This window comes from Mustela erminea, chromosome 7 (assembly GCF_009829155.1).
Source record: "Mustela erminea isolate mMusErm1 chromosome 7, mMusErm1.Pri, whole genome shotgun sequence".
Taxonomy (NCBI): domain Eukaryota; kingdom Metazoa; phylum Chordata; class Mammalia; order Carnivora; family Mustelidae; genus Mustela; species Mustela erminea.
Genome location: NC_045620.1, coordinates 14,179,029 through 14,198,022, shown reverse-complemented (window position 1 = coordinate 14,198,022; position 18,994 = coordinate 14,179,029). Strand labels below are relative to the sequence as shown.

The following is an 18,994-nucleotide window of genomic DNA, read 5'->3' as shown; positions in this document are numbered from 1 at the left end:
ATGTTGTGTAGAGATTACTTAGGTGACTAGGCGTGGGAAGGGGATTCTAGGTGGTGGAAATAGCATGAACAAAGGTAGAGAAGAGAAACAGCTCTGGTGTGTGTGTGTGTGTGTGTGTGTGTGTGTGTGCACATGCACGTGGGTGCCTGTAGCTATAAGCAATTCAGAGCTTCTGGAACATACACTTTTGAAGGGTGTGGGCATGAGCCACCAGCAGGGTGAAGTAGGAGGTCTTGTCACAGAAGTCAGTTTCCATGGTGCTGTCCTGGCTTCTGTAAGGGCTGGGGGAATAGGAACATGAGGCTGGAGCCAGTCCTGGAAGCCTGATTTTTGGTACCAGGACATTAGAGCTTTATTTTATAGAAAACTGCAGGCACCCTGACAGGTTTTAGCAAGGCAGTGACCTGGCCAAATGGACAATTTGCATATATTACACTTATTCACTTTTGAGGGCAACTTAATCAACACTTATTTCATTTAATCATAGACCTCCCACAGGATCGCAAGGGATTCAGCAAGTCATCCAGTAAAACCCTTCATTTGATTCTCATAGTCCTTCAGCAATGGCCCATTTGAGCATAACCTCTGGTTCCACACTCTAGTCACAGGGCTCTCTTTATCGACCTAGGAGACATCTTCCAACTGAAGATAGTGCCATTGTTAGAAATTGCTCATCTTTGATGTTCACACCACACGACCATGACCATCCAGTGAGGTTGGAACCCCATTTTTCAGATGGAGGCACAGGTTCTAACAAGCTAAGAGATTTGGCCACATTAACATAATATTACACAATTGACCATTTACTGTGATCACTCTTAGTGTCTTATTCCGGGCACGTTGCTGAGCATTTTACCTGTGTTATCTCCTTTTATCTGGTCACCAGTCACGTGAGATGGGTTTATCATCATTCTGTTTTACCACTGAGGGAGCTGAGGCAAGGAGAGGTTAAATGAGTTGTCCAGGGTCACATAGAAAGTGTCCAGGGCATCAGGAGCTTTGTCTCCTCCCCCCGCCTTGCTCCCTTAGAGCCTAGGCCTTCAGTGGGCACACAGCTGGTCCTGAGGCTGGTGTAGGAGACGTGCCCTTGAAATTGAGGAGGTATTGCTCACCCAGAATCTCCTGTCCCTTCATTCCAGGTTTGGCGAAGCTGTGAATGGCAATCTGGTGGTGGGCACACTGGCCTGGCCGTCCCCCTGGGTCATTGTCATTGGATCCTTCTTCTCCACCTGTGGGGCTGGGCTGCAGAGCCTCACGGGGGCCCCACGCCTGCTGCAGGCCATCTCCCGGGATGGCATAGTGCCCTTCCTGCAGGTCAGTCAGGGGCGGAGTGTGGGAAGAACAGCCCATCCACTACACCAGCCAGCCAAGCCACTGCCCAGAGAGGCCACCCAGGGAGCCAAGGCCCCCTGGGGCCCTTCCGTTCTTCACTCCCACTAAGAAGAATGGGTGCGCCTTATTTGGGATTTGGCCTATGGCAGTGTCATCTTTTTGGGGAGAGTTGTTTGCTCTTAGGGGAGGAACAAATGGCCCTCCTTTGGCTGAGTGACCAGGGAGGGAGGCAGCCAAAGGGCAAGAAGATGTAGCTCTCTCCATGGTGCTTAAAAAAAAAGATTCACAGAGCACACAGTCATGGCCACTTGCTGACCCTGTAGCTCTTCTCCATCTGTCCCACAGGTGCTTCTTTTCCCCTTAAGGGATGATTCGAACTTCATTGCACTGAGTTACCAATGCCAGAGTGGGAGAGACACAGCCAAAGCCTGACATCCCCTTGGGTACCCCTAAAGGGTGAGGAATACATGTCCTCTCCCTCCTTCCTCTGGTTAGGGGAGTCCTGCCTCTATTGCATTAGTCCCCAAGACTGGAAAAGAGACATGACAAGTCTCTGAGATCTCAGACCTCTATGGTGGCTGCTCTGTCCCCAGGTCTTTGGCCACGGCAAAGCAAACGGAGAGCCAACATGGGCCTTGCTGCTGACTGCCTGCATCTGTGAGATTGGAATCCTCATCGCGTCCCTTGATGAGGTCGCCCCCATCCTCTCTATGTGCGTGCTGGCCTCTTGCCTTCTCCATCAGCTCTGGGGGAGGGGGGACGTCTCTCTACCCGGATCCTCCAGTTGCGACCCTGGATAGCCCACCCAGTTGTTTAACGGTCTGTCTTTTGTTATATGGAGATTCATTCATTCCCACATGCACCACGGTGTGTTTTAAGGGGATTTGGCCTCCAAATCCCTCCCTCAGCACCAGAATGTGATCTGACCACCTCCCCAATTTCTTATCCTCTTTCCCACTTTCTTTCTTTATGCTTCTCTTTCTGTTTCTGCCTCCCTTTGCATCTCTGTCTCTCCTGGGGCTTTTCTGTGTTCTAGGTTCTTCCTGATGTGCTACATGTTTGTGAACCTGGCCTGTGCAGTGCAGACGCTGTTGAGGACACCCAACTGGAGGCCACGCTTTCGATATTACCACTGGTGGGCGCCTTGTCCCCTTCCCTGGCTGCCGGAACCACCCTCTCGCCTCCACCCCAACCCTCGCCTCACCCTAGCCCATCCCCGAGGTCTAAGGATCCCAAACTTAAATAGGGAGTCCATTTCTCCGGCTTTTGTAGCCCAACTAGCACGAGAAAGATTCTGGAGAGGGTCTCCTTCTAATCACACATAGTAATATAACAGGACCATCTGGGGTCTCAGCTGTGGTTCCACCCGTGCCCATCCTGCTCAACATCTTACAGACTAGAAGAAGAGACATCACTTTCCTTGGCTGTGAAATGGGGGTGACAACCGCACTGACCTCATGGGGCCCTTGTGAGTGTTACGGGGCTTGGTGCACAGAAGATGCTTGCTACATGGAGCCCGAGGCTCTTCTGATCCTTTCACTTTATGGCCCTTCGGCTTCACAGTTGGCCTGTGGGGCAGACAGGGCAGGAAGGACCCTACTTGCTCTACAGAAAGGAAACAGGCTCAAAGAGGGGAAGGGACTGGCCCCAAGTCACCCAGAAAGACTATGGCATACCAGGACTAGGACCTGGGCTGCCCGACTCCCATCTTAGTGCTCCTGCTCTGCCAGTCGCCTCTTCCTGGGGGCACACTCTTACTGGGAGATCCTGCCTCCGACTCCCTCCAGGGAACTCTGCCTTGGAAGGCCTCCGGCAGGGTGGTCTGGCAGAGTCAAAGGCACTGGAGCAAGGTAGTGTGTTTGACTCACAAGTTGTGTGGGGCCTGGGGTGGTGCACAGTCTGTGGTTGCTCATTGATCCAGAAGGTCCCAAATCCCCACGGGGCTGCTCATGGAGATGATGCTGCGAGTTCCCCCAGAACTGAGCCACCCTAGACCTCCAGTTCTTGTCCACGCCCCACCCCATCTAACTCCTGCTGTCTGAGCCCCGGCACGAGTGACAGTCCTGCCAGGGCTCAGGGGCTGGGTCTTTTTCCCATTGTCCAGGACACTTTCCTTTCTGGGCATGAGCCTCTGCCTGGCGCTCATGTTCATCTGCTCCTGGTATTATGCGCTGGTGGCCATGCTTATTGCTGGGCTCATCTACAAGTACATTGAGTACCGTGGGTAAGCGTTGGCGGGGGGGGGGGAATGGGGAGGGCTGGGAGAGGCTAAGGGATGGGAGGGAGTGGGGATAAAGTAAGAGTGGGGGAGGGGATGGGGTGATGGGGTGGGATTGGGCGATAGAGGACAAGACCTGAGAGGGAGGGGCTGGAGCTTTGAGAAAAGGAGGTGGCAGAATGGTTGCCTATCCTCTGTCCTGGGGTGGCCTCTTGGGTGTGCGTGGGTCTTACTGACACCCCTGACTTTCTGCCCTGGTTGATCCCCTCGGACCCCCAGGGCCGAGAAGGAGTGGGGTGATGGGATCCGAGGCCTGTCCCTCAGTGCCGCACGCTACGCCCTCTTACGCCTGGAGGAAGGGCCCCCACATACCAAGAATTGGAGGTGAGTGGCCAGGCCTGCGTGGGAGGGCCCAAGGGAAAGACAGGAAGGGAGCAGGGTCTGGCTGTCCGCACCTGCTTTGGTCAGTGAGTGCTCTTGTCCGGGCCACGGTCTGCCCTCACCTCCCCTTCTCAGCCCCGCCTAGTCTGACCTTTTCCCGCTGCAGGACCCGGGGCCAGGCCGAGCTGCTCTCTCTTCATCCCTCTGTTCATCCCGTCATGTGTTGAAAAAAATGTACGATCGCAGGATACACGCCAGGCCCCCTCTAGTCTGCAGGAACCAAGTGAGCTGGCAGTTCCACGGAGAAGGCACATGCAGAGACAGACGAATGTCACGTCTTGTGGCATTTGCTCTGGGAGAGGTGGCGTCATTCACTTAGAGAGTTATAGGGGCTCCTAGAAATCTCTAGATTCAGAGCAATTCCTCCACTTTACTTGTGTGGAAGTCAGGGGCCAGAAAAGGTCTCAGAGGTCACAGAAGGCAGAACTAGAAGCAGGAATTTTACCTCGCACTTCTCCACTGAGGGTGCTTTCTCGATGATGGTTCTGTAAGCCCGGCCTCACTCATCTCCCTCAGGTTGCTTGGCCAAGAGGAAGGCCTGAAGGCTGAGCTATGCCTAGGACATTGCTGGCTTGCGCTTGCTGGTGTCTACTCAACTGGGGCTTCCAGAGATCAGGGCTTTGTATTACTCGTCTGTGAATTCTTAAATGCTCGGCACAGGGTCTGACCCTGAGTGCTTAGAGCATGCTCCTAAACCGGTGGCCAGTGCGATGGATTGGGGGGGGCAAATGAAAAAGGAAATGAATGGATTAAATAGTTGGGTTGATGGCCAAGTGTATATGTGAATTGGAGGGTGACGGCTGACAGGTGAATGTGTGAATGGACGGGGGCATGTGGATGTCAGGTAATTAGGTGATTAATGCATGTGTAGGGAAATTAGTACGGATATGAGTGGGGGACTGACGGACGAGATGGCTGGGTGGGTGAGTGGGTGGATGGATAAGTGAGGTGGATGAGAGGTAAGTGAGTGAGTCGGTGGGTGGTGGGTGGCTGTGCGGGAGCTGGTGGGATGGGTTGATGTTTCAGCGGAAATGGGTGGGTGGGTGTTGAAGTGGACGCGTAGGGGGTGGGGGCATGGAGGATGGATGGCTCGTGAACTCACCAGCTTATGGCACGGGGGTGTGTGGGGTATGGTGGAGGTTGGGCGTGTGTGGTGTGGACCACCTTGCATCCTCTTCAGGCCACAGCTGCTGGTGCTGGTGCGTGTGGACCAAGACCAGAATGTGGTGCACCCCCAGCTGCTCTCGCTGACTTCCCAGCTCAAGGCAGGGAAGGGCCTGACCATTGTGGGCTCCGTCCTGGAGGGCACCTTTCTGGATAACCATCCCCAGGCCCAGCGGGCAGAGGAGGTGAGCCGAGGTCTTGGCGGGGATGGGGAACGGGAGGGCACTCAGGAAGACAGTCCTTGTCCCTTTACACTTTTCCCTCCTTCCCACCCTTGGGATCTCGAAGTGGGCTCTGGCTTTTCTTAGAACAGGAATCTAAGGGCTCAGAGAGTGACGTTCCTTAGAATCCAGCTCTCAGAACCGAAGACCGTCAGAGCCCAAAGGGCCCCTTTGATGCATAAGGAAATTGAACCCTAGAGAAGTCAGGGCACGTGTCTACGGACAGAAAACGGAGACTCAGATTAGGACAGCTTGATTGCTACTCCAGACTTCTCCCTGCCAAAGGATACACCTTTCAGGGTGTTTTCACATCTGTGATTCTCTCGATCCCCACACCGTGTGGAATTGGCAGTGTGAGTACCCACATGTAGTACAGGAGGAAACAGGCCCAGAGAGGGAATGCAGCTTGCTGACAGCCACAGAGCTGGCTGGAAGCACAGTCAGGATTTGAACCTGGGGCCCTGGCTCTGGGTCACCTGCTCCTGTCCACAGCCACGGTCCATGCTCTCAGAGCAGAGTCCAGAGCCAGGGCCGGCAGGGGCGGGTGGCTTGTGCAGGATGGGGCACTGACAGGTGTTTGAGACCTGGTGGGCAGCAGAGGAAGTGGACTCTGTCTTCGACCCAGGCCCCTCTCTCCCCTCGGGCTGTGACTAGTTGTGGAGAAAGGAAAGAAAGAAGGCCGGAGGGAGGTAAGGCGAGATAGGGAGGGGCACCCCTAATGGCTTGTGACAGTTGGTGTTTCTGCCTCACTGGGCCGTTCACACCAATCTGTCAAGGCCCAGAGCTGGAGGCCTCCGCTGGTCAGCTTCCTTCAACATGCAGAGGCTGAGAATGTGCTGTGAACCAGGCGTGGGGAGATTGGGGGCGGGGTGTGAGACCAAATCCCAGCCCTCAAGGCGCTCCCATGCTAGTCGGAAGATGGAGCATACCCAGAGGGCTCTCAAGCCCACTTGAGTTCATATCCGAGTAATAGAATGTGTTGTGTGTTTACAATCTGTCAGGCGACATTCTACCTTACCCACATCATGTCTAGTAATTCTCCCGGTTCCTCAGTGAGGTAGCTGTCACAATTCCCATTTGACAGATGGGAAAACTGAGGCCCGTAGAGGTTAGGTGATTTGCCCGAGGTCCCACAGGCAGGAGGTGGCAGAGGTAGGAGTTGAGGCCCTCTCTGACATCAGGGTAGGGGTCCAGAGTGTGGGGGATGGAGTCAGAGCCCTGGAGTTTCACCCCTACAGTGACAGCCATTAGCTGGGTGGCCTTAAAAGCAAGTCTTAATTCCTCTGAGCCTGAATTTCCTCCTCTGTAAAGTGAGAGTAAGAAGAGCCTTACCCTCATAGTGCCGGCAGAATGTGCATTTAAACTGCTTATCATCCACGCTAACTTTTTTAAAGTCATTTGAAGCAAATCGTCTGGGCATGCGGGGGAGCTCCGTTCCATGCTGGTCTTGGTGGGGGGGTGGTCTCAGGCAGGGTGGAATGGACGGTGGGGGGAGGGGTCTCAGCGGAGCTGGAGGGCTGGCAGGGGGACTGCGAAGGATGGCGGGGCAGGGGCAAGCGCGGGGTCATGTCCTGAAGAGCTTTGACGCATCAACAAGGGAATGGGAGCCACAGGACATGGGGAGCCATAAACAGTTCGGGCGCCCCGGGCTGAGTGTCAGGAAGATCGGGATGACGCAGGGGACAGACAGGAGGAAGGGAGGCCACGAAGGGCTGAGCAGGGCCAGGGAGGCCTGAGGCTCATCCTTGCCTGACACGCCCCCCTCACCGCTGCCTTTCCCAGTCCATCCGGCGCCTGATGGAGGCAGAGAAAGTGAAGGGGTTCTGCCAGGTAGTGATTTCCTCCAACCTGCGTGACGGCGTGTCGCATCTGATTCAGTCTGGGGGCCTCGGGGGGCTGCAGCATAACACGGTCCTCGTCGGCTGGCCCCGAAACTGGCGGCAGAAGGAAGACCATCAGACGTGGAGGAACTTCATTGGTAACACGGGGAGGGCGTGGGGCCGTGGGGTGTGTGTGCTGTGGGTTCTTCTTCCTGGGCCCGGGTGCCATTTCCCAGATGTGACAGGTGTGGACTCTGCATCTGCAGGTGTGGGCGTTCAGAGCTGGCTGTGTGCCAGACGCTGCACTGGGTGCCGGGACTCAGGTGTGAAGGAGGTAGTCCTGGGCCCCGGAGAGCTGGCTCGGCCCGGGGAGGGCGTCCGTGGAGGCCCATGGAAAGAGCTGCAGCTGTGAAGTCAGAGAAGCCGGGGTCTGAATCTCGCCTCTGGCCCTTCCTAGCTGTGTGATGGTTCACAAGTGACTCACCCTCTCTGAGCACTCGATCCCTCGGTAGTCATGCAATAACGAACGATTACAGACCACGCTCCGTGGGCCAGACTCTAAGCCTCTCGTTCTCTCAGCAGTCCCGGGAGGGTTATTCCCTGTTATCGCCACTTTACTGGTGTGAAACCAAGGCACATAGAGACTGAGGAATTTGCTCCAGGTCACACAGCTGGTAAATCTAGAGGCTGCCCTGGCGACTACTCCAGGCTATTCTGGGCCCTTAATGGGGGATGGGTCATAGTTACAAAGCAGTTGAGAGCATAAATGAGGCCACGTGCGGGAGAGTTCCTAATAGGAAGGGCACGTGGTGTTATTGCCATTGACAGGTGGGGAAACTGAGGCCCAGCGAAGCTGAGAGGCCTTCCCAAATCCAAACAACAATGAAGTGATGAGACCTACGTGGATGCTGGTTTTCTGACGACTCCGTCCATGCTGGTTTTCTGACGACTCCGTCCAAGGCTGGGGTGGGGGCGAGGTGGGGCGCTGGGTGCCAGGAGCCTCTGCGGCTGCCAGTGGGTGCTGGAAAGGGACCAGGGTCACTGTGTTCCCATCTGGCCCTCTCCTTGGCCCTTCCCAGAGCTGGTCCGGGAAACCACAGCTGGTCACCTGGCCCTGCTGGTCACCAAGAACGTGTCCATGTTCCCCGGGAACCCTGAGCGCTTCTCGGAGGGCAGCATCGACGTCTGGTGGATCGTCCACGACGGCGGCATGCTCATGCTCTTGCCTTTCCTGCTGCGGCACCACAAGGTGAGGGCGGGCGTGGCTCCGGGGCTCAAGCCTCCAGGCGAGCTCCTCCCCGAGAGCTCCTGGGAAAGGGGGCTGACCACCCCGCCTTGTCTGGGAACTGATTGTGTCTCCTCCTGGGGTGTCCTTGCCTGTAAAGGAGAGCAGTGCTTGGCCCACGCAAGGGATGCTTTAATGGGGGACCCTTACTTAAGGGAGTTCTTGTAGGCAGTGACCCCTGAGATAGATGATTTCGGGTCTGCGTATAGGCGAGGGAAGTTGGGCGGGAAGGGCGAGGGACAGGGTCCTCTCTAGGTTCGGGCTCTGGATCTCTCCTCACTGCATCTGGGCTGGACCTTTCTGGGTCCCTCTCACCCCTCCAGGTCTGGCGGAAGTGCAAGATGCGTATCTTCACGGTGGCCCAGATGGACGACAATAGCATCCAGATGAAGAAGGACCTGACCACCTTTCTGTACCACTTACGAATCACCGCGGAGGTCGAGGTGGTGGAGATGGTGAGTGCCCAGGAACTGCCCGGAGGTTTTGGAGTCCTTCCTGGCCCTCTTTGCCCTTGGCCCCAGCACCAAATAGGGCAAGCCCCAAATCCTTCAGCTTACAACAATGGATCTCCTCCCCACCCTATCCACCTCTTAGCCTCTCACATAGTCCCCCAAGAACCAGTCTGTCCCTCCATCCGTCCATCTGTCCCTCCCTCCCTTTGTAGGAACAGCCGTGCCATTAGATGCGAGGCGCTGTCTCGTACACTTTACGTATATTCTCACAGCAACCAGTGAAACAGAACTATCGGCATTTTCATTTCACAGATTAGGAAGTCGAGGCACAGGAAGGTTAAGTAATTTGCCCAACAGTACAGCTAAGCGGCAGAGCCAGGATTCACGTCCCGGCAAGCGGGCTTCAGAGTCCACGCCCCTCGCGATTACGGGCCAGAGCCTCTCCTCTGTCCTTTCTCCTGTTTATTTATCCCTCTGCCCGTCCCTCTGTGTTCATTAATGTGTTCATTCACTCAACCACCCATTCATCCACATATGTATTCATTCATCACTGTTCCTTTATGAAATAATGTCTTCCCCTTCTCCATTCACCCAGGTAATTAATTAATCGACTCATTCATTAATTCACCCATTCATACGCCTGGCCCTGCGTCGGGCTGAGCAGGGAGCGAGCTGCATTGCCTTCAAGGAGCATTGCCCGATGCTTCGTCCTTGCCTCCCACAGCTATTGGTTAAACTAGGTCATTAGATGGAGAAGCCCTAGGCTGGCGGAAGGAGAGGAGGCTGCCTCCCTTCCCTTGGCCTCGCCCCTGAACTCAAGCTTTCCTCCCTTGCCCCCGTCACTGCCCGCCCACAGCACGAGAGCGACATCTCAGCTTACACCTACGAGAAGACACTGGTGATGGAGCAGCGTTCCCAGATCCTCAAACAGATGCATTTAACCAAGAACGAGCGAGAGCGGGAGGTGAGCTCGCCCTGAGAGGGCTCTGAGCGCCTCAAGCTGCTGCCCAGTCTAGGTCTGCACGGCAGGGAGGGCCCAGGGCTCCCACTCCGGGCCGCTGGCACCGCCTAACCCCTGGAGTGAGCCCGCCTCGCTGCACCTACCAAGCCTGCCAGCCAGGATGCCAAGGGCTTTGGCCTGGGTGACAGACGCCCCCCTCTCTGTATGTGACTTCTGGGGCCCAACGGAGAACAGCGGAAGCTAAATATATATGGATAATGATTCCTCAGGGGCACGGGCTGCGAGTGTGGGGGGACGAGGGATCACATGATAAACCCTGCCAGAGCGGGCACCAGATGGGCCATAGGGGATGCAGCTAATGGTGGGAGTTGGGGCTCACCTCCGAGGGTGTGGTTGCAGAGTTCTCAGGGGCGATGACAATGAGTCTCCCGTGGGGTGTGGGTGTCAGCCTGCCCAGGTGTAGGCACTGTGGGACCACTCGTCCCCGGTGCGGAGGACAGCCGCACCTCAGGGGGTGGACGCCTCGGGGGAAATGAACGATGGTACTCTGGGACCAGGGACAGAAGAGCTCTCGGGGGCAGGTGACAGGGTGCCTGGGGAATGGGGGGGCAGATCATGTAGGTGAGGGTGACAGACCACGGTTGAGGCGGTCTCCCAGGTGTGAGTAATGTATTTCTCAGATTGGGGTTAATGGGTTAATTCCCTCAGGGGAATGGGTGGTGGGTGCCGCTGGGAGCTGGGAAGGATGAACACTCCAGGGCACTGACCACTCAGAACTGGCTCTGGGCTCTAAGCTAAGATAGAGCCCTGTGGGGGCGGGGGCAAGCGTTAACCCTTTGGTTGCTGGAGGGTGTTCTGCCAATGCGTTGGAGCAGCCCGGTGAGCAGGGCTGTAGCTGTTTGACAAGGACACACCGCAGTATTCCAAGAACTGGTACCGCTTCCAACATGCGCGTCTGTGGCTGGGCAGCAGCTCTGGCCGTAGCTCTTTGCAGGGCTCGGGTGCTGAGTGAGAGTAGAGCTGGTCCTAACCCGTGTCACTCTCTAGATCCAGAGTATCACAGATGAGTCTCGGGGCTCCATCCGGAGAAAGAATCCAGCCAACACTCGGCTCCGCCTCAACGTCCCAGAAGAGACAGCTGGTGACAGCGAGGAGAAGCCAGAGGAGGAGGTGCGCGGCGGGGGTGGTCTCGCCCCAGCCAGTCGGGGCAGAAGCTTTGGCCTCTACAGGAGTCCCATGCTGCCCCCTCATTCATCTCCCAGGTGCAGCTGATCCATGACCAGAGCGCTCCCAGCTGCCCCAGCAGTTCTCCATCCCCAGGGGAGGAACCCGAAGGGGAGGGCGAGGCAGACCCAGAGAAGGTGCATCTCACCTGGACCAAGGACAAGTCGGCAGCAGAGAAGAATAAGGGCCCCAGTCCGGTCTCCTCTGAGGGCATCAAGGACTTCTTCAGCATGAAGCCGTAGGGGCCTGGGGCCTTGGGGGCTGGGGGCTGGGGGAACCTACAGGGTCTTTACTCCCCATGGCAGAGCAAAGGAGCAGAGGAGGTCCTGGTCGGAAGACCCAGCCCAAACCTTGTCTGGGTTCCCCATCTGAGAACTGGGGGGTTGCGCTGATTAGTGAGGATCAGTACTCCCAGGCGGAGTGAAGGGGGTGTGTGTGGGGGGTGGGGGCAGTACCTACTGCGGGGTGGGTGGGGGTGGGCGTCCCTGGGGAAGGGTAAGGGGTGATGATGGCTCAAGTTCTCAGTCTCTCCTTCTGACCTTTCTCTTGTTCTTCTCTTTGCTTCTCCTGTGTTTCCTGAAGGGAGTGGGAGAATTTGTAAGTGCTTCAAGACTTTTTTATTCTCTCTTCTGGGTTGCCAGGGTCCCTGCTCTCCTGACTCTTATCATGAACCCTCAGTTCGTGGTCCTGGCCTTTGGGGTCTCTGAATAGCCCCGTCTGGAGAGGCCTGGGGTTGACCTGGTGCCAGCGGCCCAGGGCCCCCGAGGCTGGGAGGGCCGTGGGTCCAGCTTTCCCAGTTCCAGCTCACGGGCTCTCCTCGCCTCTGCCCCCCCACCCCCCCACCCCAGGAACCAGTCCAACGTGCGGCGCATGCACACCGCCGTGCGGCTGAACGAGGTCATCGTGAAGAAATCCCGGGAGGCCAAGCTGGTTTTGCTCAACATGCCGGGACCTCCACGCAACCGCAACGGTGATGAAAATTGTATCCTGGACCTAACGTGGGGGGTGGGGGGTGCGGGGCGGGGGCTCGAGGCGGACGTCAGGGGGCCGGGGTCCTAGCCCTGGGATGGAAGAGCTGAGCCCGGTCCTGCTTCATTACCTGGGAGCCGGACGGTTCCAGGGCCCAGGGGTCCCTGGCGCCGATCGCAACCCCCATTCCACCCGGGAGCGGGGTGTGGATGGGCAAGGGACGGTCTTTCTCCTTGACCCGCGCTCAGACATGGAGTTCCTCGAGGTCCTCACCGAGCACCTGGACCGGGTGATGCTGGTCCGCGGCGGTGGCCGCGAGGTCATCACCATCTACTCCTGAGAGCCAGGACCTGCCACCCGGGCCCGAGCGCGCCCGGCCGGCGGCCCCGGAGCTCTCGCCGCGCCCCCCGCCGCTGTCACCGTTTACATACAGACCCTGTGCCCGCGCCCTGGCCCCTTTCCCCGCTGCCTGAAGCCCGGAGGCCACGCCGCTCGGGGCTGACTCGGAGAGGACCGCCCCAAGCGGAGGCCGGAGCCCGGGCGCCCCGTCGGCGCGTTGCTCCGCGGGCCCGGCCTAGCCCCGCGGGAGGAGACGCTGCAATAAGGCCGGGGAGGCGCGGAGAGCGGGGGGCGCGGGGCCGTGAGGAGTCCCGGCGGGCCTCGCGGCCCGGTCCTCTCCCCGGCCCCGCCCGGTCCTCGGCGCCGCGGCGCGGGCCCGGCTCCCGGCGTCCCGAGGGCGCGCGGTGGGGAGGCCGCGCTCGGCCGGATCCGCCGCCCCCCCGCGCGGGGCCGCGCCTATACATAGTGTACAGGAGACATCGCGTGTATTTTTAACGTCCCCATATTTCTGTGACTAGAAGCGCAACGGACTTCTCTGCTCGCCACTGTCGAGCTCTCCCGCTGGGGCGCCCGGGGGAGGCGGCGGCCTCGGGGAGGCTGGGTTTTCCCGGACGTCCGAGAGTTTGGGAGCAGAAGTGCTTTCGGCTTAGGCGAGGGTCGCGGTCCTGGCCCCTCGGCACCCTCGCCCCGCTCTCGCCTCCTCGCCCTTCCCGCGCGCCCCTGGCTTCCGACCCTTTCCACGAGCTCTTTTCGGAGATGGGGTGAGACCAGTGTCCGGCTTTTCCTGGATCCACCTCCCAGCGGCTGCGGGGAAGCGCGTGGCCTCCTCTAGGCTCCAGGCGTGCAGGCTCCAGGGCAGGGGAGGGGCTCCTCGGGGATGGGGAGAGACCGAGGAAGCCCCGCCCCCGTGCCTTCGCTGGGGTAGCAGGCGTCTCTCCTCGTCGGCTTGTCGCCTGCTCCCCCTATTCCATGGCTCCTCGCCAAAGACTGAAGCTGGGGAGCTGGACGGCGTCCCCTCCCCGGAGTTGCGTCCCTGGGACAGGCGAGGGAGGAAGGGGGGCGATTTGGGTTTAGGGGCCAGACCCACCGGGGAGGCTCCAGCGCTGCCCCTGATGTACCCTCTCCTGTCCCCATCCGGCAGCTCCGGCCTCGAGGACCCAGTCGCCCTCTCCGCGTCCCGGGGCCCGGCCTCGCTGCCCAGCAGCGGCCTCTAGTTGCGTCTCCCAGACACCTGGGCCTGGGGGAGGGCTGGGGTTGCCATGTGCTTTGTTCTTAGCGCCTCTCTGCCCTCCTCCAATTAGGACCCAAAGCCTTTGGCTTCTCCAACTCCAATCTTTGGCGCTTTTGCTCCAAGCAGCCCGGTCAGAGGCGCCCTCTATCCCTAGAGAAGGCGCATTGGGCGGGTTCCCTTCCCCCAGGGCACGTTACTAAGGGGGATAGGCACTGCATGCTCGTTCCAGCGCCCTCTGGGTTCAGTACCTCCAGCCCCAGGGCCCTGACATTTGCACCTAGTTAGACACCCTGCCCACCTCCCAGACAGAGCTGGGGCTACTGGGTACTCCTGACCTCACCACCTCCTTCCCTTTGAGCCCAAGGCAGAGAGCTGGAGCTGTTGCCATCTATAGACTGGGTCAGGTGTGGCTGGAGGTAGGTCTGGAAGTCAGCCTGTTAGGCCAAGCCCTCTGAGATTTGGTGAGGGGGCCAGATAGACTCTTCAGAAAGCTGGAAGTATTAAGACACCAGCCCCAGCCCGCACCTGACCCCCTGCATCTTCCTAAACACCACCCTCTGAGAACCACAGCTGGGCCTAGGCTCTGGGTGTTCTGAACATCCTAGGCTAAGTGGTGGGCTGGGCAGAAGAGGAAGGGGTCTGTATCAACACCAATTAGGGAACCAAAGTTGCACTATCTGGGCCCAGAATGTCCGGTTGGCAAGAGCAAAGTTTCCGTTGAGGAAGACAAACATCCCACAACAAAACCCAACTTTTCTGTGCTACATGTGCAATATTTGTTATGAATGTTATCACAAGTCATTCATCAAATTATCTTTATAATCATTGTAGCTAGATGTTTCATGTCCATTCAAGTGACTTTTATTCTGAGTGCAATATTTCAATAGCCTTGTAGTGATAACTAGTGTTGCTTTTGTTTTAGACGATCTATGTGCAGGGCAATGCAATGAAGTTGAAAACCCTTGTAAATAGGAGAGGTTGCAAACCAAATCAAGATTATTTATTACTATTATTAGGCCTGCCTTTAATTTTCAGTGTGTTTCAGTATTCCGCATTCTGCCTCAGTATTGATCTTGTGTTCTTTGTGCCAATACGGAAAGGAGCGCGTTGGTTCTTTCCTTTATTGTTGAATGCTCCCATTTAATGCTTTACAGCTTTTACTGTATTTTTTAGACTCCCGTCTGCACAAAATGCAATAAAAATAATTTTATTATACCCTTCACAGCCTGAGGCGTGCTGTTTGGACACCCAAGAGGGAAGAGTGAGTAGGTGGGAAGGGGGGCACTCAAGGTGGCTCTTTGGGAGCCCGGCATCATCAAACCCTGTCACTGGCAGAAGGGGGCTGGTCTGGTCTTCCAGGTCTGGTGGCCTGGTCTGTGTTCTGATGGCTGTGGGGCCCTGTCCTGGAGAGCACTGTCAACATCCCTTGAAGGCAAGCACTAGGCAGGTCAGGCTCAGTGCTATCCCCAGGCCACGGAGGCCTAGTGCCAGTCACTTCACCACACCTGCCCCAGGGTCTCTCGGTGGGGCTACTGAATGCCCTTCTGGGCTCCCACGGCCTCTAGGACTCTATGGTTCTGCCAACTCCTCACATATAATGGACAGAACAGAGGGTGGCCACTGAACGGAATCAAAACAGGAGGGTGCCCTGCTCCACTGGCCAGCAAGGGCCTCCTCAGGGGTCTGTTTTCCTTTCCTAGAGTTGAGGACAAGCCTGCTGCCACACCAACACGGATGTTTAACACATCATCATTAGCCAATAGGCTGTAGCTCTGGAATGTTATTAAAGCTTCTAAGTAGGTGGGATGCATGAGGACAGCCCAGGCTTAGGAGGTCTTCAGGCCTGATCACAGGAGGAGGACCAGAGGGGCAGACCTCACGCCAGACCCAAAGCAGCTAGGGCTCTATCAGGGACCTTCACCTTCTGACTTTGGGAGGGAATGCCCCTGCAGACAGAACGCCCCAAAAAGACAACACAGGTTTTACTTTTTCATTTTAATTAAAAAGTAATCATCTCATCTTATTAACAACACAGAATTCCAAAGAGGAAAAAAAACACTCTATAACACAAACATGTCAGAACATAAAACGCTGCCACCTGGGGACCTTGAATTTTTGAAATCATTTGTTTACTCAGCCACTGGCAGGGACTCAGCTGAAGTCACTGCTCTCCCTCACCCCGCCAGGGGCCCCTTGAGGCTGTGATCCACAGGGCTCTAATGAGCACCATCCCTAGGGAGAGGGCAGCTTGCTTGGGCTCCAGTTAGAGCAGCAGCCAGAAGTTCTCCCTCCTAATAGTTTCACTCTGGCTCAAAAGTTAGGAACAGCCACCTGTGTTAAGGACATGTCCAGCTACCAAAAGTCTGACATCAAAATGGTCCCTACTTCCTGCTGCTCAGAAAACAGAACAAGAATCCAGATGAAAATAAGAACCTGATTTCTGAGCCAAAAGCTCAAAACAATCACTGGGGGGAGAAAAAAAGGGTGTTCCCTGCCAGAGTCTAGAGCTGCCTTCTCAGAACCTCCATGAAACTAGCACTGGAGAGGGAGAGGCTGACAGAAATGTTAAAGGGGGTGAGAGTGGTCAGGGTCCAGATTCACAGTTCTTGTTGAACTGCTGGTGATGGGAGTTGTTCAGCTCACTGGAGAGCCTCCAATGAAGTGAAGAAAAAAAAAGAAAAAAAAACAAAAAGAAAACAAAAAGAAAACTCTAAACCCACAACCCCGGATGATGTAGAAAAGCGCCTGCTTCTGTGGCTGCCACGGACACTTCTCAGCAACTCCAGGGCAGCTGGTCAGTGAGTCCTCAAGCAGACCCCACACACATGGGATGGGGGCACAAGGACAGTGCTGTGCTGGCCAAGCCCAGGCTGGTCCTCTGCAACCTTAGGCAGGAGCTGCAGACAGGAGCTTGAGATCTGGTCGGCCTGCGCAAAGCTGTTAAACCCTGGCAGATTCAAAATGAACAAAGGCGGTGGCGAATGACATGAAAGCGCCATTCCGATCTCAGCCGATCGGGCTCGGCTTCCTCCTGCCACCTCCCCCCCACCGCAACCTTCGAATCAGTGGACAGAGAGACCAGAGAAACCCATGACATATAAACTGAGCCCAGACACCTATACTGCCCAAGTGACCCCAATATTTATTTTCTACAAAACAAAAAACAAAAACAACAAAAAAAGATACACCCCCAAATACAGTATAAACTCTGACTCTGGAAGGAATAAGCAACACAGCCTCGGGCAGAAGTGAGAGCAGGTGGTAGAAACATTCGATGTAGACCTGGAGAGGCGCAGAAAACATCCTCCAAATAACTCTATTTGAACGCAGTAGGTGGGAGGCCAGGGGATGAAGGGACTGGGGGTAGTTGAGAGATTGAGCCTCAGTAATGCCTCTGGTAAGATCCCATCGGGGCCGGGGGTCGCCCCACCTGTGCTGTGGTTTGGCTAACCAGGTGGGAGAGAGCAGGGCCACTCTGGATCAGAGTGTCCAGAGCCTTCTGTACACTTGGATTGTCAAAGTTGATACCTGTGGAAGACACGGGCCTCTGGCTAGCCATGTTGCTGGCAGGTGCCAGGCGACTGGAAGGTTGGCCAAAGAGCCCTTGGGAAGGAGCCCCAGGCCTGGGGCCCATGTTCCGAGCAGATCCTGCCTGTCCCAAAATGTTTGGAGGCTGATTGCCAGAGGCCTGTGATCTTTGCTGAGGCTGGCTGTTCACTCCTGTGGAAAAATTCTGGTTCTGGGTGTTTCCGGCAACGACTGAGGGGGATGCAGAGCCGCTATTGGCCACAACCGTGCCACTATTGAAGAGGCTGAGGATTTTGGCCTGAAGCTCCTGCTGGGAGGTGGGGGGTACAGCTGGACTGGGTGTAGCAGAGGGGAGCACTTGGCCGCTCTGGAGCGGTTGGGAGCTTGGCTGTGTCTTCAGCGAGGGACCCGAGGTCGCCCCGAGTGGTTGGCGGGAAATCGGGCCTAAAAGACAGAAGGAGGAGGTATCCAGTTGAAAGTACCCTCCCTGGGCAGGCGGCTTAGCAGCCAGGGACGAACAATAATCACTGATCACATCAATCACGTAACACACAGACTATAACATCACTTTCCCCAAGGGGCTACTTCATGGTATGTGCTGTCTCCAGGAAACAGCTCAGGTGCCCCAGAGGACTTAAGGACAAAAGGGCATCCCACTCGGTTACCAGGTGGCCAGCAATCCTAGCCCACCGGTCACCACATTCACTACAGGGACTGAAATTCAGTACCCAAATCTTAAGTTATCATTACATCAGTAAGGACAGCCCATGGGAGAACCCAGGGCATGGGCTCACTCCCCTTACCCTCCCCAAAGAGTGGGGCCTGCCACCCTCCCAACAGAGCCTGGGGGTTAGAGAAATGCAGAGTCAGAACTTCACCTCGGCCCTGCCACGTAGCTCACCAGGCAGAGAGTCGGTGCTGCTCCTCATAAGGCGCTCCTTCCGCTCTCGCAGGTAGTTGATGATCTTGTCGGTCTCCTCCGCAGTGAGGTACCGATTATCTGCCAGCAGGTTGAGGAGGCTTTGGATGGCCGGAGGGTGCCCCCCGCGCACTCCTTCCTCGGGACCCCCGCGCTCCCTTTCTTGCAGAATGGCCTCATCGGCCATCTTGGCTGCCTGTCTGGCAATCTCCTCACGTTCCTTCTCCCGACACTCGTTCTTGTAGCGCTCATAATTTCTGGCCACCAGCACCATGGCGTCTGCCTGGGGCATGTTGCGATGCTCTGTAGGAGACAACGGCAGGAGTTATTTTCTCCCCTAATACACCTGAGTGTCTACCTGCTGGAGTCTACCAGGCCTTTCCTAACCTCAAACCAGCAAGAAAACCACTTTGGTGACAAAAAGTCTTGGGATGGGGAGCAGGGGGAAAGGAAATGAAGGCTGGGAAGAAAAGTGAATAGATTTCTTTGGTGGGGAACACACACCTTCTGCAGAGCTGGTTCTTCGGGGGAATTCCTAGATCACACAGACTGGTAGCAAAAATCAAAGAAACACGACAGTCTCCTACAGATTCAAAAAGACCACATAGGGAATAAGCACGGGAGACCGGCTGTGGGGGGCCAAAAAAAGGGCTTCTGTAAAGCCTGGCTCTCCCCTGTGATGCTCCGGATGGAGCCGGCCTACTGTTTTTGAATTCATCAGTTCAAAGGTCATGGATTAAGATCAAATGTAACCCTGAACAACCTCCTCTCCTCATCCACGGGCAACGTGAATTACAGGGTGGTGAGAAGCCTCAGAACTTTACATAAATGTCCTCCCGCATCTTGAGAACTAGTCCTCAGAGGGACAAATGACCGAGTGACCTGGCGGA

The 18,994-nt window shown here is 56.5% G+C and overlaps 2 protein-coding genes across 7 annotated transcripts in view; one reads left to right on the top strand and one right to left on the bottom strand.

Annotated features, from left to right (window-relative positions):
- Positions 1-13,204, top strand: part of SLC12A5 (solute carrier family 12 member 5) — a 35,911-nt gene extending 22,707 nt beyond the window's left edge. For both annotated transcript variants that reach the window (XM_032350483.1, XM_032350484.1), the window contains exons 12-26: positions 1,140-1,314; positions 1,926-2,044; positions 2,369-2,467; positions 3,437-3,556; positions 3,830-3,934; positions 5,172-5,340; positions 7,159-7,354; positions 8,276-8,445; positions 8,805-8,936; positions 9,790-9,897; positions 10,942-11,064; positions 11,157-11,356; positions 11,701-11,715; positions 11,967-12,100; positions 12,336-13,204. In XM_032350483.1, the coding sequence (XP_032206374.1) occupies positions 1,140-1,314; positions 1,926-2,044; positions 2,369-2,467; positions 3,437-3,556; positions 3,830-3,934; positions 5,172-5,340; positions 7,159-7,354; positions 8,276-8,445; positions 8,805-8,936; positions 9,790-9,897; positions 10,942-11,064; positions 11,157-11,356; positions 11,701-11,715; positions 11,967-12,100; positions 12,336-12,427 (1,957 nt within the window). In that variant the 3' untranslated portion in view covers positions 12,428-13,204. The remainder of the gene's footprint in view (positions 1-1,139; positions 1,315-1,925; positions 2,045-2,368; positions 2,468-3,436; positions 3,557-3,829; positions 3,935-5,171; positions 5,341-7,158; positions 7,355-8,275; positions 8,446-8,804; positions 8,937-9,789; positions 9,898-10,941; positions 11,065-11,156; positions 11,357-11,700; positions 11,716-11,966; positions 12,101-12,335) is intronic.
- A 2,433-nt stretch (positions 13,205-15,637) lies between these two features.
- Positions 15,638-18,994, bottom strand: part of NCOA5 (nuclear receptor coactivator 5) — a 30,496-nt gene continuing 27,139 nt past the window's right edge. For 4 of the 5 annotated variants that reach the window (XM_032350477.1, XM_032350480.1, XM_032350478.1 and 1 more), the window contains 2 exons: positions 18,087-18,407; positions 15,638-17,629 (listed from right to left, as the gene is read on the bottom strand). In XM_032350477.1, coding sequence (XP_032206368.1) covers positions 17,040-17,629; positions 18,087-18,407 — 911 coding nt within the window. In that variant the 3' untranslated portion in view covers positions 15,638-17,039. Of the gene's footprint in view, positions 17,630-18,063; positions 18,408-18,994 lie in introns of all 5 variants that reach the window. The other variant, XM_032350481.1, reaches the window with a different exon arrangement.